This window comes from Crotalus tigris, unplaced genomic scaffold (genome assembly GCF_016545835.1).
Source record: "Crotalus tigris isolate CLP2741 ecotype Arizona unplaced genomic scaffold, ASM1654583v1 scf7180000024286.1529876, whole genome shotgun sequence".
Classification (NCBI taxonomy): Eukaryota; Metazoa; Chordata; class Lepidosauria; order Squamata; family Viperidae; genus Crotalus; species Crotalus tigris.
In genome coordinates this window covers 247,357-274,906 of record NW_024100459.1, presented here as the reverse complement: position 1 = coordinate 274,906, position 27,550 = coordinate 247,357, and the positions used below count along the sequence as shown (strand labels likewise).

Genomic DNA, 27,550 nt, shown 5'->3' with positions numbered 1-27,550 from the left:
GATGACGTTCATAGCATCCTCTGTAAGTAGTGATAAACCCCATAACAAAGGAATATACATCATTGGTCACCAAGTAACAGAAAGCATTCTGTTACAAAATTAAAAAGGGATGAAGGGATCTGTAACTGGAACAAAAAGCAGTTGTTTAGCCTAACTATTGCTATCTCATTTTTGCAATCAGCATTTGCATCAGGGACAAATTTCATGCAAACATGGGAAATATGTACATGGATGGGATGTACTGAAGGACGGAATAAGTCTAAGATGTGGCACTTCTGGATGTAACTCTGCCAGCTTTCAAGATTATTTGCCACCCAGCTGTTTTATTTGATCAATTAAAGCACCACTTCCTCAAGAAGCCTCCATTTGGGTTGCCTGATCAGACTTTTAATGGTATCTCAAATTTAAGCAAGGGCCAGGGACCTTACACAGCCTACATGAAAAACAAAACAAAATCCCATTTATTATCTCAGAATATTAGATTTTTCCATGCAATCAGATTAACTGGGCCAGTATGGCAGCCAGTTTCCCCTAAATCTCAAAAAACGCTAAATATGTTTGGGGTTTCTTAAACATATCTTTGAGAGATTCAAGATGTGAAGATTACTGGGCCGTCCCCCAAAAATCATACTGAGATTAAGGTCGTTTGCAGAACACCCTGAAAAACCTGTTCCATGAATGCAGACCGTACGAAAACAGCCGTGAAGTGTACAGGCAGCGGGGGGTGGTGGAGGGAAACGCATGGAGAGGTCGACTTCGACCTTTTCGCGTCGTAATAAGTTTTGTGGCGCCGGTGGGGTTTATTTAACACGTTTTCGTCCCAACTGCACCCGCAGAGAAACTACGCAAGCCCGTCGGAACCCGCTGTCAGCTCGAGACACAACAACCTCCCCACTGCCGCCACCAGGCACTGAAGACGAGTTGGGGGCGGAGCCGTGAGCGTCTTCCTCAGCGGAGGCAGAAGGCAGAGGCTGGGAATGGCCGTGGGTTCACCCGGTTCGCGGTCGGTGCACGCGCAGATAAGACTGCCTGATGGCGGAGGCTGAGTTGAAAGAGGGCGTGTTGCGAGCGATGAAATGCTGCTTGGCTGATTTTCCCGCCGAAGCCAGAGGTGAGCGGGGTGTGTTTGTGTGATGAGAGGCACGTTAGAGACAGCGAAAGCTAATCCTCCCTGGTTCAGTGCATAAATGGAAGTAAGAGTATACGATCCGTTTATAGACTAGCATACCGGAAGGAAAGAGAATGGTAATAATACAGTACCATGCTGAATATTGCAGTGTATAAGACCACATTCTTTTACAGGGAGAGGTTTTAGGATTAGGAGCTTCATTGCAGAAGCCGTCTCTCACCGATTGGGATCTATGTTAAAGCAGTCCAAAGATCGCGGGGTGGCCTTCCTTCTCTGCCATGGAAACCTGGAAAACCTGATCTCTACAACCGCCCCCCCCCCTATAAATAAAAAGGCCTGCATTGTTTTGCTGGCATCACACAGTTGGTAGTGCCCCAAAGTGAATCATAACCAGTGTGTTTGCTATTTTGCAAAATTGGGAGTGCTGTTGCACAAAATGCTGTACAGGCAGTCCTCAACTTACAATGATCATTTAGTGATCATTCAAAGTTACAAAGACACTGAAAAAAATGACTTATGACCATTGGGATCGTAGCAGCATCCCCATGGTCACGTGATCAAAATTTGGATATTTGGCAACTGGTTCATATAGTATCCCGGGGACATGTGATTTTCTTTTGCAACCTTCTGACAAGCAAAATCAATGAAAAAGCCAGATTCACTTAACCATGTTACTTAACCACAGTGGCAAGGAAGGTCGTAAAATGGAGCAAAACAAAGGAACAGAAATGTTGGGCTTAATTGTGGTTGTAAGTCAAGGACTACCTGTACATTCTGTAATGAAGCAGTGATAACGAGGTGTCACGTGGAGGCAGTTGATAGAAATACAGGTAGGTGGGCAGGTGGGGCATAACATTACCAAAAGCCTAGGCCGGTTTAGCTCTCGCACTCCACAATCCCAGTCTGCACAGCAAAAATATCTGACGTATAAGAATTCTACTCCCAGTCAGTTACTGAATCTTCTGGGAAAAATGACAAAATTACCACTGCTCCAAGAAAAACTTTAGGCAGAGTTGTCAATCCCTAAAATGATTGCAATATTTTTTCTTCTTCTGTGCGAATAGAGTTGTGTTGGTCGGAATCAGTGCCATACCTTGAGAGCCTTCCACCTCCCCTGGAATTCTACAGAGAATGGATCTGCCCAAACAAACCATGTGTAATACGAAATGCTTTCAACCATTGGCCAGCTCTGAAGAAGTGGACCTTGGGTTACTTGAGGTAGGAGGCTACAAATAATAAAGGTGGGATGTATGTGTGTGTGTGTGTGTGTGTGTATAAATACATCAGTCACTTATACGATGTCTTGATGATGTTCCCAGCACATCTGAGTGTTCTTCCACTTTTGCTTAAAATTTTGTGATTATTCTTTCTGGCATAAATCTCAGTTTCTTGAACAATGATAAATCTCTTGTGCTATTTTTGGTGCAGGCAGATAATGGGCTCCAAGCTGGTGAGTGTGGCAGTAACCCCCAATGGTTATGCTGATGCAGTTTATCAGGACTGGTTTGTTATGCCAGAGGAGCGTCATATGCCTTTCAGTGCTTTTTTGGACATTTTAGAGAAAAAAGTGTCTTCTCCAGGAGTGTTCTATGTGCAGAAACAGTGTTCAAACCTGACTGAGGAATTTCCTGAACTTATAGGTGATGTGGAGCCTGAGATACCTTGGATGAGTGAAGCACTGGGTAAATATTAAAATCCTAATATTCCAGAATTGGTACTATAGTAGACAGTTTATTTCTGGCTTTGGCATGCTCCAAGATTGCATTGTTCATGGAGATGTTGCAATCAGAATTGATGGTTTTATTACTGTGCGTGGAGTTCCCAAACAAATAAGTTATATGCCTTTTGTTGTTCAAAGCCATGTTACCTTTTAAAATGTAAATTGCAACACACATAAAAAGAGGCATGACTTTGATCTTGCAGTTACAGCCACTATGTCGACGTTTTTGACTTTGTGCAATAACCCTTTTTATAGATAGATTTGCATCAATAGTTGGAGTTGCTTCCCATGAAGTTATCAAGAGCCTCTGGAGTTGTTGGTTTTAAGATGGTGAATTACCACTTTTTAGTGGATTTTTGCAAAAACAAGGGCAGAAATTTTGAAGATCTAAGAATACTATGTTAAATGGTGTAGTACAATATAGTGTTTTCTTTATTTTACCTGTATTATCAGCAGTTTTTAGACATCCCTAATTATGTCCAGCAATTCCATGAATACATTTACCCAGTTTAGAGGTAAAACCATTGGCTTCAGACTAATTCCCATATTTAGTTTATGTGATGGTGAAGCGCTGCTAGTATGTGAGTTAATGTGATAATTGATTCTTCCGTTATTCTCTAGAACAGTGGTTCTCAACCTGTGAGTCGGGACCGCATTTGGGGTCGAACGACCATTTCACGGGGGTCGCCAAACAACGCAGTCCACCATTTTTCCCCTTTTCCTTAGCTGTGCTACTCCCTTTTATTCTATTGGCTTTTGAAAGCCAATAGAATAGACTCTCTTGAATAGAGTCTAATTCTATTGGCTTTCAAAAGCCAATAGGAATTGTCCAGGCGGTCTCTGCCCTGCTGAGCCCGCCAAAAGTCCCATTCTGCAAATGGTGCTGCACCAGTTGAGTAGTCCTCGACTTACGACCGGTTGAGTAGTCCTCGACTTACGACCGGTTGGGGGTCGCGGCATTAAAAAGGTTGAGAACCACTGCTCTAGAAGAACTTAGTTTATTAATCAAGTTTAATTTTCTCCCTTCTCCCAAACCAAACCCTATTATAGAAGCTTATAGACAGGACATAGATTCAATTACCCTCAGTTGTTGGATTGTTTTTTTACTATAACGTTAAAACTGTACAGTTAAATCTATTGAAATAATTATATCTGGGTGTTGCTGAACTTACAGAATACTAGAAGAAATTTCCTGATGATAAAAGCTCTTGAGCAGTGGAACCTTTTGCCTAGATTAATGATGGACTTTCTTGCTGGGTGGCTACTGCAGAAAATTGCATTAGATTTTTTATTATATTCCTTCCAATTCCTAGAGTCTGATTTTCTGAGTTTTAATTTTAAGGAACATTATATAACATAACTATTGAGGAAGGGAAAGTAAAAATTGGAAGAGAATGAAATAAGAAAGCCAGTTTGGTCTAGTGCAGTGGTTCTCAACCTGTGGGTCGAGACCCCATTTGGGGTCGAACAACCATTTCACGGGGGTCGCCAAACAACACAGTCCGCCATTTTTCCCCCTTTTCCTTAGCTGTGCTACTCCCTTTTATTCTATTGGCTTTTGAAAGCCAATAGAATAGACTCTCTTGAATAGAGTCTAATTCTATTGGCTTTCAAAGCCAATAGGAATTGTCCAGGCTGTCTCTGCCCTGCTGAGCCCGCCAAAAGTCCCATTCTGCAAACGGTGCTGCAAGTTGTCTGCAGCGAAGGCGAGCTGTCTGGAAGTTTCCACCCCTCCCTGCTGAGCAACTACTAAAAATGTAAGTAAAGGAGGGCCAGGGGTGGGAGGTGGGAGGCTGGCGGGCACAGGGAGGGTTGCTGGCCCGCGTGGGGCCCGGCGGGTGCCTTACCTCCCTTGGGCTGGGCTAGCTGGTGGTTGGCCTGCGCTGTCTCTGCCGCTTGCTAGCTACGCCTCGGCTGGCACGGGGTGACACCATGCATGCGTGGCGCTCCCGGGCAGGGAAAGTCCTTGACTTACGACCGGTTGGGTAGTCCTCGACTTACAACCGGTTGGGGTCGCAGCATTAAAAAGGTTGAGAACCACTGGTCTAGTGGTTAAAGGACCAGGCCAGAAACCATGGGACTATGAGTTCTGATCCAGCCTTAGCCATGAAAGTTGGCTGACTTTGGGCCATTTCCACCACATCAGGTTTGGGTGATCCAAAAATAGCAGACCCTGCACTTTCAAGAAAATGCTAGGAAGGAAAAAAGACAGAATGAAAATAAGCATCTGTTGTTAGCTACTTTCATTGGGCATATAAAATAATTCATCCTTGTGCATAATAACGATAATATATATTTCTGAGACATTAACAGCTGTTTCTTCCAGATTTATTTAGAAAAGATGTCAAGAAAGGCTGCTAATTGACTGAGTGAAAATAAAATTCTTTAGCAGAAGATCTGCAAGATAACATAACAGAAACCCAGACCTTTTTCTGATTTGACTTTTTTTTTTTTAATAGGAAAGAAGCCCGATGCTGTGAATTTCTGGCTGGGAGAATCTTCTGCTGTGACCTCATGTATGTATGAGATCAGTGCGTTCTCTGCTGCAGCTTATAATTGGAAGGCAAATTTGGGCACCAAAACGCCTTTAAAAAAAAATAGAGGAAAATTTCTGCTTTTGGGGAACTTAATATTTGAAATATCATCCTTACTCCTAACTGTTACTGTAACTGAACCTAGTTCCCCACTACCATGTTGCAGTTACTTCATCTGGACAGAATTTTGGAGGCAAGAAAGTGGTGGGAGAGGCATTCAGAAGACACAAGGATTATACAGTAAATAACAGGCAATGATGCCTGGACTCAGTTCAGGGAATCAGGCAGAGCAATTGCATAATGAAAGGCTTACCTAGAAACCTGCTGAGTTTTTTTCCCCAAGTCCTGATTGCTGAATGTCGTTGTAGTCTGTATTTAAAACGATTAAGGGATAGCAAAAAAGAAAGAAAAAGGAAAAAGCTACAAGCCAATTCCTGGACAGTGCAAACATATGGAATTATGCTAATCCTTATACATTCTTACTTGAGCTTTATTTTTGTACTCTCTTTATTATGGAGGTAACAAATGACCATTCCCTCTTCCTTTTCTTTCTTTCATTTTTCTCCCTCCAATCTTAGTACACAAAGACCATTATGAAAACTTGTACTGCGTAATTTCTGGAGAGAAACATTTTTTGTTGCATCCGCCAAGTGACCGTCCCTTCATCCCATATGGTAGGTATTTTGAGAAATGGATAGGAATAGGGTCAGTTACATGATGTTGATATTTTGTGAATTATTCAAAAAAGCCTAGGCTTCAATATTTTGCTATGCAGTAGGGACTGTGGCTTTTCTAAATAAGCAAAGCATGGATAATCGCCATACAGCACAGGTGGTAGATACAGCTGAGGTGTATCAGAAGCTTGGAAAAGGGATAAGAAGATGAGATCCTTTCAGAACCTCTTGGCCCATCCCTCTTCTGTTGCTTTGGCTACTTGTTCACCCAGCAGATGTTAACTGTAGTGGGACAAGGAAGACATTACGAGTATTCCTTGACTTACAGCCATTTGTTTAATGATCATTTGAAGTTACAACAGTACTGAAAAAAGTGATTTATGACTTTTTCACACAACCATTGTAACATCCACTGAAGTCATAGTAGGAATCCTGGCAAGTTGTGTGATGCCCATAAGTTTGGTGCTGCTCTACATCTTGACTTCATAGGCCTATTAGCATAGTATAAGATGCTCTATCAGCTTTTCCCATTACAGATAGTCCTCGACTTAACAGTTCCTTTAGTGACCATTCAAAGTTATAACGGCATTGAAAAAAAAGTGACTTATGGCTGTTTTTCACACGACCGTTGCAACATCCCCATGGTCACAGGATCAAAATTCAGATGCTTGGCAACTGACTTATACTTATGATGGTTGCAGTGTCCTGAGATCATGTGATCACCTTTTGCGACCTTCTTATACGCAAAGTCAACGAGGAAGCCAAATTTACTTAAGAACTGTGTTACTGACTTCACGGCAGTGGTTCCCTTAACAAATGTGGCAAGAAAGGTCGTAAAAAGGGGCAAAGCTCACTTAACAACTGTCTTGCTTAGAAATGAAAATTTTGGGCTCAGTTGTAGCCATAAGTCGAGGACTACCTGTACTTGGGCATAATGCACTGCAATAACCTTTCCCAACCTGATACTCTATAGATTATTGGAACAATAATTTTGTGGCCTGGACATTCTTAGAGTTATATTCCTCAAACATCTGGAACACATCAGGCTGGAGAAGGCTGTGCTGTAGACTTCAAACTTCTGGCACAATTTCTGGAAGAAAAAAAACCAGTAACCAAACTGGGGATTACATGGGATTTGTGGTTTCTTTCCTGTTTTTGAAATATTTATAAAAGCATCTAGGTGAAAATGGAGACATTTTAGACTGATGGTATTGGTAAGGGGGAATGAGGTGGATCTACTCCTTGTTAAATTCCCTTCTTCTGAAATTGTTGTTAACTTTGAAGGGGAAAAAATATGGTTAAAATTTTCCAATGCTGATATGTATTGGGGAGCTAGAATGTGGATTGATTAACCAACGAGTTATATTTACGCTGTGCTGTGGCCCCACTCCAAATTCTTCTCCCCAGTGTGGCTTAAAAAGAAAGGGAGGAAAAGAGAATTCCAGTCATGAATTCCCACAGAATGCCTGATTTGCCCTTAGTATTAAAACAGGTGTTTATATGCGGATGGATGTATGATTTTTTTATATTTATATAAATACATACATACATATGCCTCCCCCCTCTCTCTAGCTATATATAAATTCAAGTTCAGGTTTCTGTAAAAAAACAATCTGTTTTAAGGGTAACAATCTATGTTCAGTGGTAAAATATCCCATGATGCTCTTTTGAGTTTGCCACCTTGCCCTGAGGTGCCTTGGTACATACTACTACTACTACTACTACTACTACTACTACTACTAATAATAATAATAATAATACTAATAAAATTTGGAAGGGACCTTGGAGGTCATCTAGTCCAACCCCCTGCTTAGGCAGGAAACCCTATACCATTTCAGACAAATGGCTGTCCAGTCTCTTCTTAAAAACTTACAGTGTTGGAGCATTCACCGCTTCTGGAGGCAGGTTGTTCCACTGGTTAATTGTTCTAACTGTCAGGAAGTTTCTCCTTAGTTCTAGGTTGCTTCTCTCCTTGATTAGTTTCCATCTGTTGCTTCTTGTCCTGCCTTCAGGTGCCTTGGAAAATGTGGGAACTGCAGAGTTAATCCTAACCAGTTTGTATCTGTATATCATGTTCCAGAGTTGTATCCACCAGCAACTTACCACATCTCAGAAGATGGGTTATTTGATATTCTGGAAGATAAAACGGCAGAGAAGGTATGCGTACCTTTCAGTCTACTTTATTTTAAAAATATTTTTCATGTTCCATTATAGATTAAAAATAAGATGTGATATTTGAGTAATAATTCTGCTTAATGTGCTATGATTCTCAGATCTATTATTTATTTATTATACATATGAGCAATAGTGATATGTATAATGATGCTATAAATATGACCTAAAATGGTATCTGTTTTTCACACAAGTCCTAAAACTAGATAAAGAGAACCCAATTAAACAAATGGGTCAAAAACACTTGTGCGTTTATGATTAAGAAAAACTTATTTATGCAGAAATATTGAAAATTCAAAAGGGTTCACTTTTATGCATCAGTGTATGTCAGGGAACAAACACAACTGGCAATTAAATGTTAACATTCAGTCCTGCTTCCACAATACTAACACACCTTCCAAAGATTGGCAAGATACAGAGGGACATACAGTGCATTCAGAAAGTATTAGGACCCCCTTCACTTTTGTCACTTTTGTTCTTTTTAATAAATTTACAGATATTTCTAAAATTCTGTTTTTACTTTGTCATTATGGGGTACTGAATGTAGATTAATGAGAAAAAAATAAATTTCAACAGCTGTAGAATCAGACTGCAGCATAACAAAACTGACAAAAGTGAAGGGGGTCTGGATACTTTATGAATGCACTGTATTATGTTTCATAGAATAAATGTGCCAATAACTTGCTATTAATTTAAGCAAAGTACTAAGTGTACATTTTAATTAAATAATTATTTTAAAAAGTCCTTTGACATTTGGTTGTACTCCTTAATAATTGTAAAGGATTCTATTTTCAGTGCTTTTCAAATATTTCTCATAAAAAGAAAAAAATGATTCAATTCTGGAAGAAATAATTATCTTATTAATAGCTATTAATATAACATTAAACTTTCATCCAGGTACCCTGGATCCCTTTAAATCCTTTAAATCCAGATCTGAAACGATACCCAGAATATGCTCAAGCAAAGCATTTAAGATGTACTGTGAAGTCTGGTGAAATGTTGTATCTTCCTTCTCTTTGGTTCCATCATGTTCAGCAATCACATGGCTGCATAGCAGGTAAGAAAAATGCCAAAAGTATCTTTTAATTTATAATAGCTACAAGCTCACCAGATTTCTCCATCAATATGTATATGATCTCCTTCTTCTGACTTCAGTTAGATTGTTTTCAATGTCATTCCAAAATATCAAATCAAATCTTTATTGTTGTCATAGGCCAGTATAAGGAGGGTGGGATGCAGTCAATTTAAAAGCATAGAAAATACACCAGAATTTAACAAAAGAAAAAAAAAATGAAAACCTAGAAGATATATGAATTAAAACTGAAATTTATAAAATATATAAAAAATAAGAAGCTTAACAAGAGTGGAGGCATAGGGATGTATAAAAGGTTAATACACTTACCTGGCAAGAGAGATACTGTGATCATTCCAAAATAAAGCACTTGTAGGAGCAGATCTGGCTTCACTCATTCAGATTCTACTCATGGAATAATTCTGCAGGCAGACAGAATAGAACAGAACAGAACAGAACAACAACAGAACAGAATAAAATAGAATAGAGTATTGAAGAGTACTAGGTACATGTTTAGAGGGAGTCTTTGGTTATCTTGAGGAAATTGTAGAAGAAAGAATTGATAAAAATTACCTTTATCTTCTTTGAGTAGTTGGAACTCTCGCTTGAAATAATATTTATTTTATAGAAGGCAACTCAGAATCCAAGCCAGTCTTTGAACAGATGAGATCTGAAAATAATGTGTTTTCATTGGAAAGTTCAAATTCTATCACAATATTTTGACAGTTTACCAGTTCCTCTGCTGCAATTCAAAGTAAGAATTGCATACATGCTATAAATAGTCCTTGATTAATGACCATTCCTTCAGTGTCTGTTCGAAGTTACTGTAATGTTGAATAAGTGGAACTTACGACTGGTCGTCTCTGCACTCCTGCAATCATGTGAGCATAAACCGGGCCCGTGAGAACCTGCTTGCCATTTGTGACCTTCCCTGCCAGCTTCTGACAAGCAAACTCAGTGGGGGAAGCTGCTAGGGAAGGTTGCAAGTTCACTCCCACTTCTGCTGCTTTTTCTCCTGAGGAACCCACCAATAGAGTACACAGTCCCAGGGATCTCATATACCAGTGGCCCCCAAATCTTTTGGGCATCAGGGACCGGTTTCGTGGAGAGAGGTTTTTCCATGGACTGGAGGGAACATGGTTTTGTGTGCTGCCTGCATTCCCCAGATGGGGCTTCACTTGTTTACGTGGCCCAGTTTCTGGCATGCCACGGCCCGCTGCCGGTCCATGGATTGGGGGTTGGGGACCTCTGTTATACACCCTAGTGTGTACCTGACTGCAGCATCCCCTTTCCATGCACTCTGTAGCATGCTCACATGGCTGAATTCACCTTGTGCACTTTCTGCACCCTGCAGCAGCCATCTGCCGTTCAGTCACTCTCATACTATGCTACAGCAGTCATGTTACCTGCCCGCCAGCCTGCTTGACAGCTTGCCCAGGATTCGGTATTTCCGCCAGCCTGCTTGACAGCTTTCCCATGAATTTTGCTTGTTGGAAGCAGGCAGGAAATTGCAAGGGAGTCCTCCTTTAACAACAGCAATGAGACTGCTGAAATTGTGGCTGCTTAAGTACATAATATTGCACTTTACAATTGCATTGCTTAGCAGTAGAAATTGCACTCCTAATTAACCTAGTTAATTTAAGGACCACCTGTACCTATGTTCATTTAAAGTAAAGGTCGTCTTTACAATGGATTCTGTATGATGGCTCTCTACTTCACCCCCCCCCTTTTTTAAAAAAAATATAAATTCTGTTTCCATGAAAAATATATAAAACTGGATTATATTTTAAAATATTGTACTGGAATGCTTTTATAGCCATGTAGTAACTAATGCTACTAATAAAGTTTTTTATTGAAGCAGAACTGTTGAAATCACTTGGCTGAATTTATTTATAATGGACAGAACAATTGGATTACTCTCCTCCAAGGTTCCAATGACAGAATCTGTCAAAACCCAATGTTGGGTTGAGAATTGGTAATAATACTAAAGGTAGAATATCTATAGGTGTGGTTTTTAATTTGCGTTGAACCACAAAGTTCATTATAACGCTTAAATTATGGGATAAAATACTATTAATAGTATTAAAATACTTTTTCTTTCTTCCTCAGTGAATTATTGGTATGATATGGAATATGATCTAAAATACTCCTATTATCAGCTGCTGGATTCTCTCTCGAAAGCTGCACAACCAGTCTTGGGATCTTCTTGGAACAGCTAACCTTTTACATCTAATATGGAACTGTGCTTAGAATGTTTGTATACCTTTATTCATATAATTTAAATAAATAATTTCATAATTGATCTCATAAGGATAAAAGGCAATTTTTATATCATATGAATGCATTATAGGAGATGTTGGCCAAACTGTATCTTACACAGTTGTTTTCCTATTTTCAGTGAAAAGCTTTGTCTCATTACTGTGTCAGTTGCCAAATCATATTCTGATTAAGATAACAATATTATCTTAAAAAATTAAGCATCTCCTTTCCAATGAGATTTCAGGATAATGTTTGTAAATGACACCATCTACTTCTAGTGTAAAATGGGTTTCTGCGGATAAAGTTTTAAGTCCTCAGTATCATTCAATATCTTTGTATGTCTGTTGGATGAAAAAATATGGAGTAGTGATTAGTGCATAGTATCTGCTAGCTTTCTATTTCTTTACCCATTAGGCCTTAAAGCAATATGGTCATCTCTGAGTTCGGGCCTGGTTCAAGCATTATACATTTCTAGGTTTCTGGATAGAAGCTACTTCTCAGAATGATGAGGATCAACATGTACCATCACCAGCAAGGAAAAGAATATACTGCATAATACTTACTGTCATAATTTCTCTGACAGAGCACAGATAGTATTCAGATTACCACCTGTACACTATAATGGGATTATTGGGCTTCCAGTAAATCAGTGGATGACATGATGGCTACCACTCTGTCCTAACTACATGGGTTGTGCTAGCTTTATTTGACCTACACACATCTGTCTCTGTTAAGACTGACGAACTGAGGAATAAAGTAAAAGCTTATGAAGGCTTTAGACCTGGAACTTTATCTAGTCCTCGGCATTTTGGAGATGATCAAACTCTTGCCTTGTTGGAACAATAGAGTTACTGTTATAAGCTGTTAAATGACATATGGATATAAAAAAAATCTCTATTGAGAGACTATTTATTTTTAGAAAACATTTTAGACATGGCAGACAGCAGTTGGTACATGGTACCAATTTGTTAGATGGGCAAGTAATAAGCTCTCTTATATATAATTATATATAATTCACTTTCAGTCTTCAGCTAAATATATGCAGGTTAGGAAAGAATTGCAGGACTAGTCCCATAACCCCTTAGTCAAGGGATTGTTCAGCTGAACACCTAAATAGAATCATCCAGCTTCCTATAATATTAGGTGTTTCACTAAATAATGCAAGAGTCCTTCAGTATATTCCCCAAGTGTTAGGCAAGTATGTTCTTTTCGATGCAGCTGGGCATGCATTTTATGCTGTTCTCTTGACTTCACACATTGTGATAATCGGAAGACGCTGAAATTGCAAAAGTCTTCCATCTATTATTAAGTCACAAGCAACGGTTTCTAACATGTAATGTTTAGATCCACAAACATTGTTAAATAAAAGCCAAAGATGCCTGGTTTAGGTTAGCACAGAATGGGAATAATTTAGCATTGTATGTAAGCAATCATGGTCCTTTGAATGGCCTTTTAAATTTTTAAATAAATGTATAGTCTATTATATGTAGTTCTTGAATTATGACTGGTTGCTTAACAACTGCTCAAGGTTATGACCAACCATTCAAAAGGAATTTATGACCCTATTTCGAAGCTCTGACGTTGCTATCTCCTTGACCACATTTTTGTCACCCAGCAACTGGTCTCCCTTTATAGCTGTTTGCAGCACCCTGCAATCGCATGACCATGATCTACAATGGTTTGCATTTATTTCTGATTTCCTACAAAAACTGCCCCAAACAACAATTGGTCTGCTTAATAACTGCGGCATTCGCTTAACAATACAGGTAAAATCAGGTCTGGTCACATGGTGACCCACTTTACAACCGTCATGAATTATGATTAATTGCCAGGCTCAGATAATATGGTAAATCGAGGACTGCCTGTACTGTGTGTGTTTAATCAGAAATGAGTCCCATTGAACTGGTTGTCTTAAATGTAGGTAAGGATGGAGTTGAACACAACCTTGATTTTCAGGTGTGATGTCAGGAAAGAGTCAGAGCATGGACATGTTAATGCTGAAGAAATAAGATATTCTGTCCTATATATTTATGCTATTTTGAATTCTGTATACTTGTTTTCATATGATGGTTGCAACAGTGAGGATGTAGTAATAATTTTTGAATTTGAAAATTGACTATAGTCCTTGGTGTATAATATATATGTTATGCTATAATAATCAGTAGAGCTACTTTATGAGCTGTTCTGAATACTAAATGTCATATACCTATGTTCTCAGGTTAACTATTATGGAAATCTTTCTGTATTTATCAAAAGAAGAAGAGAAATGCTCAGGGTTTTGCAGCAAATAAGCCAAAACTTCACAGTTATCACAATATAATTGTTATTTTAAAGGAATCTGTCAAGTGTGTAATATTGCTTTTTTTTCTGTTTTGAAAGAGGACTCAATTAGCCAGCTTGTGATTATAGGAGGAATAAAACAAGTTTACTATCACATTGGGTTCATTTTGGGAACAGGTTTATTCTTGCATAGTGGTTGCTATCATAAAAAGAAAGAAAAATGATTAAGAAATCTAGGGTGTAAATTTTAGCAGTTTGAATGTATAAGAGCATAATGACTGAAATCTGATCAAAAATTATTTGAATTCAAATGGGATAAAACCAGATGTTATTTTGGTCAGCTAAGTGGTTGCAGCTTATAAATGATAAAAAATTTCAAATATAGAGAAGTGTCACTATTTTAAAATAAAGCATTTAAATATAGTTTGACAGTTTTTTGAGTGGTATACAGATTTGGATGCTTGCACATAATGACAGCAATAGGAGAGAGGCAAGCACAAAATTTCTATTTCTCATAGTTGGCAGCAGCCAAAAAAGCTAATACAATCCTTGGTTGTATAAACAGTCATAGAATCAAAATCACATGCCTTACTAAGGCTTTATAAAGCCTTAGTAAGGTCAAAAAACTGGAATACTGCATCCGTTTTTGGTCATTACATTACAAAAAAGATGTTGAGACTATGGAAAACTTGCAAAGAAGAGCAATGAAGATGATTAAAGGCCGGGAGACTAAAACATATGAAGAAAGGTTGCAAGATTTGGATTTGACTAGTCTAGAGAAAAGAAGGACTAGGGGGGACATGATAGCAGTATTCCAGTATTTGAGAGGTTGCTTATTTTCCAAAGCACCTGAAGGCAAGACAAGAAACGATGGAAATTAATCAAGGAGAGAAGGAACCTGGAATTAAGGAGAAACTTCCTAACAGTGAGGACAATTAACCATTGGAACAGCTTGCCTCAGAATTTGTGGGTGGTTCATCACTGGAGATTTTTAAGAACAAACTGGACAGCCATTTGTCTGAAATGGTATAGGGCAGTGGTTCTCAACCTGTGGGTCGGGACCCCATTTGGGGTCGAACGACCATTTCACGGGGGTCGCCAAACAAGGCTGTCCACCATTTTTTCCTCCTTTTCTTTGGCCACGCCCCTGGCACCCGGTGATGTATAAGTGGTTGGGGGTCACCACAACATGGGGAACTGTATTATGGGGTCGCGGCATTAGAAAGGTTGAGAACCACTGGTATAGGGTCTCCTGTTCGAGTAGGAGTTGGACTAGAAGACCTCCAAGGTCTCTTCCAGCTCTTTTCTGATTGACCTCTTACATCCCATTGCTTGAGAAGTTTTTCAGAACTTTGCTTTCAAACAATGCCAACAGCCTCTTTGGAAGGTACAAAGAGTTACCAACTACACACAATTTATGCATTTGTAATAACAGGTGGAAAATTTGACTCGTTGTTTAATACATTACAATCTTTTGTCAGGAACCCAGGCTAGATTTATTACATCCTTGTTATGCCAGTTGAATCAGTGCAGCCTAGAAGAAAAGATGTGTTGTCTGATGAAGGTATAAGCATAATGAAAGAATTTGCACTGTTTGCAATGGCTGCAAAGAAAGATGCCAAAGCACATTTTGACAAAATAGTGCTGTTAATATTAGCAGGGGATGTGTTGAACTAATGTGATTGCTGTAATTTCATATATGCTTTATTAAACTTTATGGCTGCAAATAAATATTTAAATAAATGTGCAATAAGTAAACAATCTTTTGGTTCCTAATGAACATGATTTACAATAGACATCATGGCAATATTTTAATACGGCAGTTGTTTTAATAGGATATTCTCATATTTTTTGAGTAGCTTTTTGTCCACACAATCTCTACGTCATAGAAGTAACGTCAAAGTCAAAAGTTCTCCTCGCTTTTGCTATTTGATTGCTACGTCTGCTGCGCAAGGGGCCAAACTCTAGCAAGGCAACTCTAGCAGCCACTTGGTAGTTCGCAGGGCTGATTTGACTTCCGCTTGGTAGCTCCTCCCATAATTTGTCAGAACTTTGTGACTATTATTATTTCATGGTGTACAATATTGATTTTCCACCCCCCCCCTTGCGCTGCGATTGGCTGCATCTGATGATGGGACGTGTGCTGCACGAAATGTGTTCCTGTAGTTTGAAAAAGGCACAACGCGACTGAGCAAGAGAGGACAAATCCCTGCAGTTAAGCTTGGCGAGGTTTTCAAAACTGGTTTGCTGTTGTCTCATTCCTAGTGCTGAGAGGGTGTGATTGGCTCAAAGTCGGGACCCAGTTGGCACCGTATCTAAAGCCGGACTAGAATTGCTTCTGTTTTGACGTCTTAAAAACTTACGCGCACCAATTATTTCGCTTTCTGATGTTTAAAAACTACATTTCCCAGAAACCCTCACCGCGTAGTTTTATTCTCCACCCTGAATCCTTTGGACTGTAAACTGGAAGCCAAAAGTCCAGGGAACAAAATAAACAGGCACCGGCGCTGCGCGGACGCAAAGGGAATCTGCCTGGCTTTAGCAAACCTGCTCTGATGGCTGCGCGCATTCTGGTCTTGCCTTCTCCCGCCTGCCTGTATGACGATCCCAATCAGGTGAAGATCGAGGGCCTCTCCCCGCTGCAGGAGGTCACAGTTGCAGCCTCTTTGGTGGATGAAGGCGGTAACCTTTTCCAATCGTGCGCTTACTATCGGGCTGAAAGTAACGGAGAATTGGACCTCAGCTACTCCCCTTCCTTGGGTGGGAGCTACTCTGGGGTTGAGCCCATGGGCTTACTGTGGACGTTGGAATCCAAGACTCCCTATAAGAGATTGAGGAAGAGAAACGTCCTCACCCCTTTCTATGTCACCTATGAGGTGTACGACGGGCGCGGGGTCACCGGCTCGCTCCTTTGCAGTTGCCACAGCGAGAGGCACTTCGTGGGCGAGGGCGTGAAAAGAGTGCCCATCCGAGAAGGCCGGCTCAGAGCCACGCTTTTCTGCCCGCCGGGTGAGTTGCACAAGTGGATGGGCTCAAACTCCAGGGTGGTGAGGCTGAGATCTCTGAAACACGCTTAGGAGGCTGTGGGAAAGCGGGAACTCGCTGGAAACTTTAAGAATGGCAGGTGTGCTATCCATTTTAATCTCCATTTTATGTCTTCCTTCTCTTCCAAGTCTAGTTGTTCTTCGCTGTGGACACAAAATATATTGTATGAAATTAATGACTAAAATGACACAGTTCTAGGCCATAAAATTCTAAGGAAACTAACTTGTCAAACAGCAACATTAAATCAAAATAATTAAAATACCGAATTAGTCTAGATCTGAATACAGAAGCACTCCAGCTCAGTAAAACTAGGAATGCTGTTTCCCAACTGGGGACTATCACAGGTGAGACACTCCCTGTTATCTATTTATTGTAGACTAGGCAGTGAAGCAAGGCTTCACTAGTAGTCTGAAAACAGTCTTGTCTGGCTGTTTGTTTGTTTGTTCTCCAAGTGTGCTTGAAATCTCTAAATCTCTGTTGTTGTTGTTGTTAGTTGTGAAGTCGTGTCCGACCCATCGCGACCCCATGGACAACGTTCCTCCAGGCCTTCCTGTCCTCTACCATCTTCTGGAGTCCATTTAAGCTCACACCTACTGCTTCAGTGACTCCATCCAGTCATCTCATTCTCTGTTGTCCCCTTCTTCTATTGCCCTCAATCTTTCCCAGCATTAGGCTCCTCTCCAGTGAATCCTTCCTTCTCATTAGGTGGCCAAAGTATTTGAGTTTCAACTTCAGGATCTGGCCTTCTAAAGAGCAGTCAGGGTTGATCTCCTCTAGGACTGACCAGTTTGATTGCCTTGCAGTCCAGGGGACTCACAGGAGTCTTCTCCAGCATCATAGTTCAAAGGCCTCAATTCTTTGGTGCTCAGCCTTTCTTATGGTCCAACTTTCATAGCCATACATTGCAACTGGGCCTTGACTATACGTACTTTTGTTGACGGGGTGCTGTCTAGATTTGTCATAGGCTTTCCTCCCCAGGAGCAAGCGTCTTTTAATTTCTTGGCTGCAGTCCCCATCTGCAGTGATCTTGGAGCCCAGGAAGATAAAATCTGTCACTACCTCCATTTCTTCCCCATCTATTTGACAGGAATTGGAAGGCCTGATGCCATAATCTTGGTTTTCTTAATGTTGAGTTTCAAGCCAACTTTTGCACTCTCCTCTTTCACCTGCATCAAGAGGCTCTTTAGGTCTTCTTCACTTTCTGCATTAGCATGGTATCATCTGCATATCTTAGGTTGTTGATATTTCTCCCGGCAATCTTAATACCAAGTTTTGATTCATCTAGCCCTGCCTTTCTCATGATGTGCTCTGCATATAAGTTAAATAGGCAGAGCGACAAAATACAGCCTTGCCGGACTCATTTCCCAATTTTGAACCAATCAGTGGTTCCGTGTCCAGTTCTCACTGTTGCTTCTTGACTCGCATATAGGTTTCTCAAGAACCTAGTTCTCTTTAAGAACTTGCCACAATTTGTTGTGATCCACACAATCAAAGGCTTTAGCATAGTCAATGAAGCAGAAGTAGATGTTTTTCTGGAACTCCCTAGCTTTCTCCATGATCCAGCGTATGTTGGCAATTTGATCTCTATTTCCTCTGCCCCTTCGAAATCCTGCCTGTACTTCTGGAAGTTCTTGATCCACATACTGCTGGAGTCTAGCTTGTAGGTTTTTAAATATAACTTTACTTGCATGTGAAATGAGTGCACTGGTGTGATAGTTTGAACATTCTTTGGCATTGCCTTTTTTTGGAATTGGAATGTAAACTGATCCTGTGGCCACTGTTGAGTTTTCCAAATTTGCTGGCAAATTGAGTGTAGCACTTTTACTGCATCGTCTTTTAAGATTTTGAATAGCTCAGCTGGAATATTGTCACCTCCACTAGCTTTGTTGTTGCTCAGATTTCTAAGGCCCATTTCACTTCACATTCTAGGATGTCTGGCTCGAGATCAGTGACCATCCCATCGTGGTTATCAGGGATGCTAAGCTCGTTCTTGTATAGTTCTTCTGTGTAATTTTGCCACCTCTTCTTAATCTCTTCTGCCTCTGTGTAATTTTGCCACCTCTTCTTAATCTCTTCTGCCTCTGCCATTTTGGTCCTTTATCATGCCCATCTTTGCACGAAACATTCCCTTCATATCTCCAATTTTCTTGAAGAGATCTCTGGTCCTCCCTATTCTATTGTTTTCTTCTATTTCTTTGCACTGTTTATTTAAGAAGGTATTCTTATCTCTTCTAGCTATTCTCTGGAATTCTGCATTCAGTTGGGTGTATCTTTGTCTTTCTCCCTTGCCTTTCACTTCGCTTCTTCCTCAGACAGCCATTTTGCTTTCTTGCATTTCTTTTTCTTTGGGATGGTTTTAGTTGCTACCTCTTATACAATGTTGCGAACCTCTGTCCATAGTTCTTCAGGCACTCTGTCTATCAGATCTAATTCCTTAAATCTATTTGTCACCTCTACTGTATATTCATCAGGGATATGATTTAGTTCATACCTGAGTGGCCTAGTGTTTTTCTCTACTTTCTTCAATTTAAGCCTAAATTTTGCAACGAGAAGCTCATGATGTGAGCCACAGGCAGCTCCTGGTCTTGTTTTTACTGACTGTATAGAGCAGTGATGGCGAACCTTTTAGAGACCGAGTGCCCAAACTGCAACCCAAAATCCACTTATTTATCGCTGGGTGCCAGGCGGGCGTGGCCCACTGGGTGGGCGTGGCTGTGGTCATTGCAGACTGGTTGGGTGTGGCCAAGATGGGCGTAGTCACCTCGATGTTGCTCGTGGGGAGGCCGGGCAGGGTTGGGGGAGATCCAGGGGGTCTCTGGCAGGTGGGAAGGAGGCTTGTCCTGCAGGGTGAGGTGAGGCAAGGTGAGACAGGGTGGGGGTGCCATTGTCGCAGGGCAATGCTAGGCAGGGGCCCTGGCGGGTGCTGCCTGACACCATCGGCTCTGCACACAAAGGCCAGCGAGCACATGAGGGCCCCTGAACTGGCGCACTCTGGGGCTCCGCAGTCCGCTGCCAGCATTTCAGAGAAGCCGCCTCTGAGCTGGACGGCCGGCCGACAGCTTAGGAGGCGATGCAGTAGGTCGTGCCCGGGAAAAGGACAGCATGCGAACCAGGAGGGGAGAGGGATGGGGAGGGAAACCAGCCATGCTGGGATGCATCCAATCACATAGGACCTCGGCGAGTTAGCGGGCAGCTGGTTGAAGAGGGACGGTTGCCATCTCCGGGGCATGGTGCGCATGCCCACAGAGAGGGCTCCGAGTGCCGCCTCTGGCACGCGTGCCATAGGTTCACCATCACTGGTATAGAGCTTCTCCATCTTTGGCTGCAGAGCACATAGTCAATCTGATTTCTATGTTGACCGTCTGGTGATGTCCATGTGTAGAGCCATCTCCTGGGTTGTTGGAAAAGAGTGTTTGCTATGACCATAGTATTCTCTTGACAAAATTCTATCAGCCTGTGCCCTATTTCATTTTGTACTCCAGGGCCAAACTTGCAAGTTATTCCGGTTATCTTTTGGCTTCCTACTTTAGCATTCCAATCCCCCATGATGATAAGGACATCATTGTTTGGTGTTGATTCTATAAGGTGCTGTAGGGCTTCATAGAACCGGTCAATTTCATCCTCTTCAGCACCAGTGGTTGGGGCATAGACTTGGGTTACTAAATCTCTAGATAGTTTGATTTAGGTTTCTGGAAGCTTTGGCAAGCTCTAGCTTGGGAAAGGGTGCCTTAAACTTGAGTTTTGCAAGGGGCTGGTCTCTGTCTGAATTTTCTTTCCAAAAGTATCAGCCAGTGTGGTTTCATAATCCTGTAAAACCTTATTGTTTTTCATGTTTTCCTTTAGGTCCTGGACCTTTCCCAGCTATTATTGACTTGTATGGATCTGGAGGCGGACTTGTTGAGTACAGAGCAAGTCTTTTGGCAAGCAGGGGTTTTGTTACACTGGCACTTGCTTTTTTAGCTTTTGAAGATCTGCCAGCTTTTCCAGAGTTCATTGACTTAGATTATTTTGGTGAAGCAATAAAGTTCTTGCAGAAAGAACGAAAGGTACCAAACAAACTAACATCGTGGGAGGTGGAGGGGGGGGGTTGTCTATTGAGCAAGAAATCATTTGGTGCTTTCATAGTTAAACATACAACACAGTTAATCTGAAGTCTTGTTGGAACTGAAAAAACTTCAGTTTATACTGAGGTTCATAAATGCTAATTTATCTTAAGCTGATGCTGAAGCAGTCTTGGGTTTGGTTCCAATCTTGTGTTGTAAAAAGTTCTGTTTGGGCAGCTTCCCTCCACTTAATGCTCCCCAAATTTGTTGTGTATTTTGAATGCTATGGTTGCAGACCATCTGGAGGAAACGAAGTTAAGAGATAAATTTTAATTAATGGAAGATTGAATGGATATGGATCTTATGACAATCCCTTTCCTGTGGTTTCAGGTTAAATCCATGAAAATTGGAGTCCTGGGACTATCTAAAGGTGCAGATCTCGCCCTTGCTTTAGCTGCATTTTGGCCAGACATCCAAGCTGCTGTCAGCATTTCTGGCTCGGGGGTAAATACTTTCATCCCCTTGAAAGTGAAAGAACATATCATTCCACCCCATCCTTATGACTGGAGGAAGATGAAACCTACTGAAAATCCAAATGTAGTAAATTTGTATGAAACGATGGATGACCCCAAAGACCCATCTACCTGGCCAAGTCGCATCCCTGTTGAAAAGTCCTTAAGCAAGTACCTCTTCATATGTGGACAGGATGACAAAAACTGGAAAAGTCAAATGTTCTGCCAAGGAGCTGTTAGTTGCCTTCAGCAGCACGGACGCCACGTGGAGTTCTATTGCTATCCCGGAGCTGGTCACCTTCTGGAGCCCCCTTATATGCCCTTGTGCCATATTTCACTCCACAAGCTAATGGGGTGTTTTGTAGTCTGGGGCGGAAAGTGGAAAGAACACGCAGAGGCACAGGAAGACGCCTGGCAAAGAATATTGGCCTTTTTCAGACAACACTTGCTGGAGTCAACTTTGAAAAGTACTTTATAGGGTACAGTTTTGTGCTTGCATGTAAGAAATGCAACATTGCCTGTCCTACTTTAGATGTCAGTTGGTAACCAAGTTAAACTCAGAGTGATGGCCTTTAGAAAATATGTTTTGCCATTTTCAGGTACACTAATGGGGCATAGCAGTTTTCACTACTTTGGTGAAAACTCTTCCAGCTATTCATTTTCCCTCATTGACCAAGAAATGATCAGTCTATAATTTTAATGATAGGTTTATTTTAACAATGAGAGACAGAATAACAACAAAAGAATCCAGAAAAATGCATTTCAAAAAAGTTATAAATTGCTTTGCATTTGAATGAGTGAAAAAAGTATTTGATCCCCTATCAATCAGCAAAATTTCTGGCTCCCAGGTGTCTTTTATACAGGTAACAAGCTGAAATTAGAAGCATTCTCTTAAAGGGAGTGCTCCTAATCGTAGCTTGTCACTTGTATAAAAGACACCTGTCAAATCCCTTCTGAAATGTGTGCAAACCTGGTGGCCAACTACAAGAAGCGTCTGACCTCTGTGATTGCCAACAAGGGATTTGCCACAAGATTTTCCCTTCCCTCCTTTAACTCTAACCTGGCTGCAGTAGAGTTCTATGTCTAGCCATAAGAGGGTAGTTTTCTGAAAACATAACAAAATGGGAGCAAATGTGGCATGGGGAGAGGAGCTGGCAAGAGTAAACAGATCAACTTCAGAAATGGAGTCGATCTGGACAAGGGTGCAGAGAAGAAAATTCCAGAAGCATTTCCCTCATGCATCCCAAGGGGAAATGGCTGAAATTCCCTTTTTCCAAGCTGGTTATATGATGCAGAACAGAGCATATACAGCCAGCCATGTGCTTCCCTGTGCTCATATGCATACAAAGCCACAGATGTGTGTACCTTTCCTGTTTAGTCCTGCATACAACATGGATTAGTCACTAGAGAGAAAATGTATGCTTCAATACAGTGAAGAAAATATAGGTAGTCCTCAACGACCACAATTGGGCCCAAAATTTCTGTTGCTAAATGAGATGGTTGTTAAGTGAATTTTACCTCATTTTATGACCTTTCTTGCCACAAATTATCACCACAGTTAGTAACATGGTTGTTAAGTGAATCTGGCTTCTCCATTAACTTTGCTTGTCAGAAGGTTACAGAAGGTGGTCACATGACCCTGGGAAACCAACTGTCATAAATATGAATCATTTGCCAAGCATCTGAATTTTGATCACTTGAGCATGGGGATGCTGCAACGGTCATAATTGAAAAATTGTTTGAAACTTAATTATGATATAAGTATACACTTTGAATGGTATGTAATATACAGTTGCTATTCTATTATTGAACCAAAACCCAAGCTTTATTTTTTTAACATTCGTTACAAATTTTAAACATGCTTCTTTTCTTACTATTATGCTGTATCTCCATCCTATTCCGCACATTAGATTACATGAAACATGAAAGAAACATTTCTACTTCAGAAATTACATAATATCCAAATTACGTTTACTGTCAAATCATTTGTTGCTATTTTCATTTAATTGACCATTCAACCGGAAGAAGCGTTCTACAAAATACATGGTTTATTTTAAAACTCTTTGCCATCCGAGATTTTCAGTATAACAACAAATTTCTTCTTCCATAAGCGTTCAGCTTTGATTTGCAAGTTTTGAAAAACCAAATGTATAGGTATAGTATAGGGGGTACCTTGCTCAATAGCAGTAACTGTGAGAGGGATCTCAGAGTCCTAGTGGACAATCCCTTAAATATGAGCCAACAGTGTGCTGCAGCTGCCAAAAAAGCCAACACAGTGCAAGACTGCATTAATAGAGGGATAGAATCAAGATCACGCGAAATATTAATACCACTTTACAATGCCTTGGTAAGGCCACACTTGGAATACTGCATCCAGTTTTGGTCACCACGATGTAAAAAAGATGTTGAGACTCTAGAAAGAGTACAGAGAAGAGCAACAAATGATTAGGGGACTGGAGGTTAAAACATATAAGGAAAGGTTGATGGAATTGGGTATATCTAGTTTAATGAAGAGAAGGACGAGGGGGGACACGATAGCAGTGTTCCAATATCTCAGGGGCTGCTATAGAGAAGAGGGAGTCAAGCTATTTTCCAAAGCTCTTGAAGGTAGGACAAGAAGCAACGGATGGAAACTAATCAAGGAGAGAAGCAACCTAGAACTAAGGCATAGGCACGGGGTGGGAGGGAGCCCTCAAATCAAGATTTTGACTGATTGAAAACCCTTTTTTATCCCTTTTACTAGGACTTAGCACTAAGCAGTAGATAGGCAAACAGGGACAATCTGTTATCTGGTTTGGGTTAAATAAACTTCATAAGTCAGTTGAGAGGGTCAGATAACCCTTTCTGATAATCCCATTACAAGCTTAATATGCACACATGCTCCTTAACTGGGTGGTTACTTTTTGATGCATGGATAATGCTATTAAAGATGTTATTACTGTGATCACATAATGTATTCATTATTTTAACTGTGTCAGTAGTACAATTAGGCATGCTAGAGCAAAATGAAGTAAAAATGTAAAAGTGAGAATCAATACCACTGATGTATATCAATTCCAATTTCTGTTCCCTTTTGCCCTCATAATTTCAAGATTGTGTCTATGGAAAACTAAAATGGTCACACAGATGAGAACATTAGACAGATTCTGAAAACAGCAATGTCGGTTAATCACTGGTCATTCATAGATATCTGCAAGTGAGAAAAGGTACATCCTGATGCAAACTGCCTCCTATGTACTTACGAGTGATATAAAAATTCAAATGTGGGAGGGCAGACCATGGCTCATTCTGTCACAATGGATATTTTGTCATTTTGGTGTTATCATGGACAAGAATGAATGCCTACACATTCAGCTATTCATATGAAGCAGGTTATGGGGGTGGTGCTTTAAAGCCAAACTCTCCTGAAGCTATTTAGAATTAAAACTTAATACCTTTGGCAAATTTTGACTGCGTTCAGTCACTATAGGATGTTTACACGGCATGCTGACTCACTCCATGTCCGGATCAACATACTGTCACCTGTTATTTGCAGAATCACTTCTCCCTGAGGGTATCTTTCCTTCCCACCAGATTGGATAGAGCAGAGGTAACAAACTCGCCATGTCACGTGATGTGTTGCCCATTGTCGGGGCTGGAGTAGGTGTGGTTTCAGCATGATGCATCTGGCCTGTGGGCTGGCAGTTTGACACCCCTGGGATAGAGTATGCACACTTCAGAAATCTTTCAACTTAGTGGGACCTCCAAAGTGAATCTTTTTGGTGGCTGGCCGTACCTTAAGGATTTGACAATCTCCCAGCCTTTTAGCTTTTCAGAAGGCCATCAAGACTTGACTTACCCAGGACCTAGGATAGAATGAGGACATCTGGGTTTTAGGGCATCCCATGGGGTTGACTGAAGTGTTGGCTCTTGGTTTTCTGGCTTATGATTATGGGATTTTACAGTTGTTATGTGCCATCCAGAATTGTGTTTAAGGTGGCTAGCCATATATCCTTTTAAATAAAATAAATAAATAAATAAATAAATAAATAAATAAATCTGTACTGTTGAACTTACAGTTCTGGAATTGCCAAGGAGAACTGAAGGATGTTGCTTCCAAAACTACTGAAGCATCTTTCAGGTGTAGAATAGAATACAGAGCAACAGAACTGGAAGGGACGTTGAAAGATGAATCAAGTAAAAACAATGTTTCCAAGTAGAGTTTGTTCAGGAATGTCATATTTCTTATAAAAATGTCATCAGCTACTTTAGCTTCATAATGCGATCAAGAGGAACTTGTAATGATTTTAATAACAAAAGGCCACAAGGTTCAAGTAGACAGCTTGATCTTCAGGTTTCCCCAGTCATGTTCTGCTACATGCCTTTCTTCTTCTTCTTCTTCTTCTTCTTCTTCTTCTTCTTCTTCTTCTTCTTCTTCTTCTTCTTCTTCTTCTTCTTCTTCTTCTTCTTCTTCTTCTTCTTCTTCGTCTTCTTCTTCTTCTTCTTCTTCTTCTTCTTCTTCTTCTTCTTCTTCTTCTTCTTCTTCTTCTTCTTCTTCTTCTTCTTCTTCTTCTTCTTCTTCTTCTTCTTCTTCTTCTCCTTCTCCTTCTCCTTCTCCTTCTCCTTCTCCTCCTTCTCCTTCTCCTTCTCCTTCTTCTAACAAGTTTTATTGATTTTTTTATTTTTACAACAAAGTGCTTGAGAAACAACGTGGTGATGGGGTAATCAATCATCCAAAAACAAAATCATACATATATAACTCAGGTTAAATCATTAGAAACTCCCTCTCTATTTCCCTCAAATAATATAATATATTCAAATTAATGTATTTTTCAATAAAATTCAATCAATCAGAACAATCATCAATAATATTTCATCTGTATAAATCCAAATCTCGTTTTTAAGCTTTACTGTTTACAATTTCCATATTCCAGTTTGGCTTTTAAATAAACATATTATTAACACTTTAGGTGTCCCTCCTTTCCCTTTTTCCTTAGCATAATCCTTATCTATAAAATACACATATTATTTCAACCATAACATTCTTATATTTTCTACAAGTATTCTATTTTTTAATCTAGTAACTCATTTATTAATACCATTTCTTCTTTTATCAGAAATTCCTCTTATTCTCCTTCCATTACCAAATAGCTATCCTTCCTAGAAATAAGAATATTACTCCAAAAATACATTTCTATCTATTTTAAATCTATAATCTATCAATCAATCTATATCTCTGAAAAACTCTTTTAACCCACTCAATAAAGTTTAAATCCGGTCCAAATAATTGTTATATCCACAACAAGCATATTAATACAGAAAAGCATCTTTTTACTAAGTTCGCATATTTGATTAATCTTTATTAAACCAAGATCTCTAAAGCCTTGTTTACCCGTCAAGTAAAGTTTTAAATCACATTTTTAAATCTAACTCTGGCTTCCTTTCTGTGCCAGTCCGGTTTCCACAATAGAGCTTCTATATCGTCGAGTCTCAATATCAATATACTTATCAATACTTCAATCTGGGCCAAGTTCTCTTTCCCTTCTTCCAATATCATCTGTATAGTGTAGACAGTTTGTTTCCATGTTATAGTCACAAGTTGATTATCCACAATGTCACTATTCTCAGTAATTCGTATCTGAGAGTCAGTTCCTATTACTTTTAACACTGCAAGTGTCTCAGTTAGAGTCATTCTTTGATCTTCAAAATTCTCCATAAATTGTAGATTAACATCCATTTGCTCAGTGACTTGTTCCTATGTCTCTTTAAGTTGTGTATATTGCTGCATATAGGCCTCTCTAGAGCTAGTGCCTTGACCTGTAGATTGATCCATTAGGGTTTGAGATTCAATTTGTGGTTCAGAGATGTCATCTTTAATGTTTCTCCAAGATTTCATGTATACTGTTGCTTCCAAAATTGCTTCTAATATAAGTTCATAATCAAACTGTGGATGAAATTCCTCCATTTCAGTGGTGAAATAGTCTTTTACTTTTTTAGAGGAGGCTATATTTACTAACAGTCAACACGTACAAACAGTCAGCACTTATCCACCTCCACAATTACTAGTAATCAACTTCACCCACCCAGCTGTTTCAAATCCTTTATCTTTTCGCTTTTATCATCATTTGAAG

At 40.1% G+C, this 27,550-nt stretch overlaps 2 protein-coding genes and 1 long non-coding RNA gene across 5 annotated transcripts; 2 read left to right on the top strand and 1 right to left on the bottom strand.

Moving 5' to 3' along the window:
* Positions 1-719: 719 nt before the first annotated feature.
* On the top strand, positions 720-13,996 carry JMJD7 (jumonji domain containing 7). Of its 3 annotated transcripts, XM_039323912.1 has the most exons (9): positions 721-1,111; positions 2,194-2,347; positions 2,558-2,811; positions 5,309-5,365; positions 5,962-6,057; positions 8,138-8,214; positions 9,127-9,286; positions 11,411-11,554; positions 11,975-13,996. In XM_039323912.1, exons 1-8 carry the CDS (start codon positions 1,033-1,035, stop codon positions 11,518-11,520), a joined length of 987 nt encoding a protein of 328 aa, XP_039179846.1. In that variant the 5' UTR covers positions 721-1,032; the 3' UTR covers positions 11,521-11,554; positions 11,975-13,996. The 3 variants fall into 3 exon arrangements, with proteins under 3 accessions (XP_039179847.1, XP_039179846.1, XP_039179845.1); XM_039323911.1 differs by having other exon boundaries at positions 11,411-13,994; XM_039323913.1 differs by lacking the exons at positions 11,411-11,554; positions 11,975-13,996 and having other exon boundaries at positions 720-1,111; positions 8,070-8,214; positions 9,127-9,280.
* On the bottom strand, positions 8,094-11,414 carry LOC120299272. Its single transcript, XR_005554370.1, has 3 exons — positions 9,875-11,414; positions 9,632-9,723; positions 8,094-8,190 (listed from the first exon to the last, which is right to left on the bottom strand). It is a non-coding gene; the product is annotated as an uncharacterized LOC120299272 (long non-coding RNA).
* A 1,033-nt stretch (positions 13,997-15,029) lies between the features above and the next one.
* On the top strand, positions 15,030-22,169 carry LOC120299269 (peroxisomal succinyl-coenzyme A thioesterase-like). Its single transcript, XM_039323910.1, has 3 exons — positions 15,030-16,849; positions 20,729-20,931; positions 21,319-22,169. The coding sequence occupies exons 1-3, from the start codon at positions 16,396-16,398 to the stop codon at positions 21,916-21,918; spliced, it is 1,257 nt and encodes a 418-aa protein (XP_039179844.1). The 5' UTR covers positions 15,030-16,395; the 3' UTR covers positions 21,919-22,169.
* Positions 22,170-27,550: the final 5,381 nt, after the last annotated feature.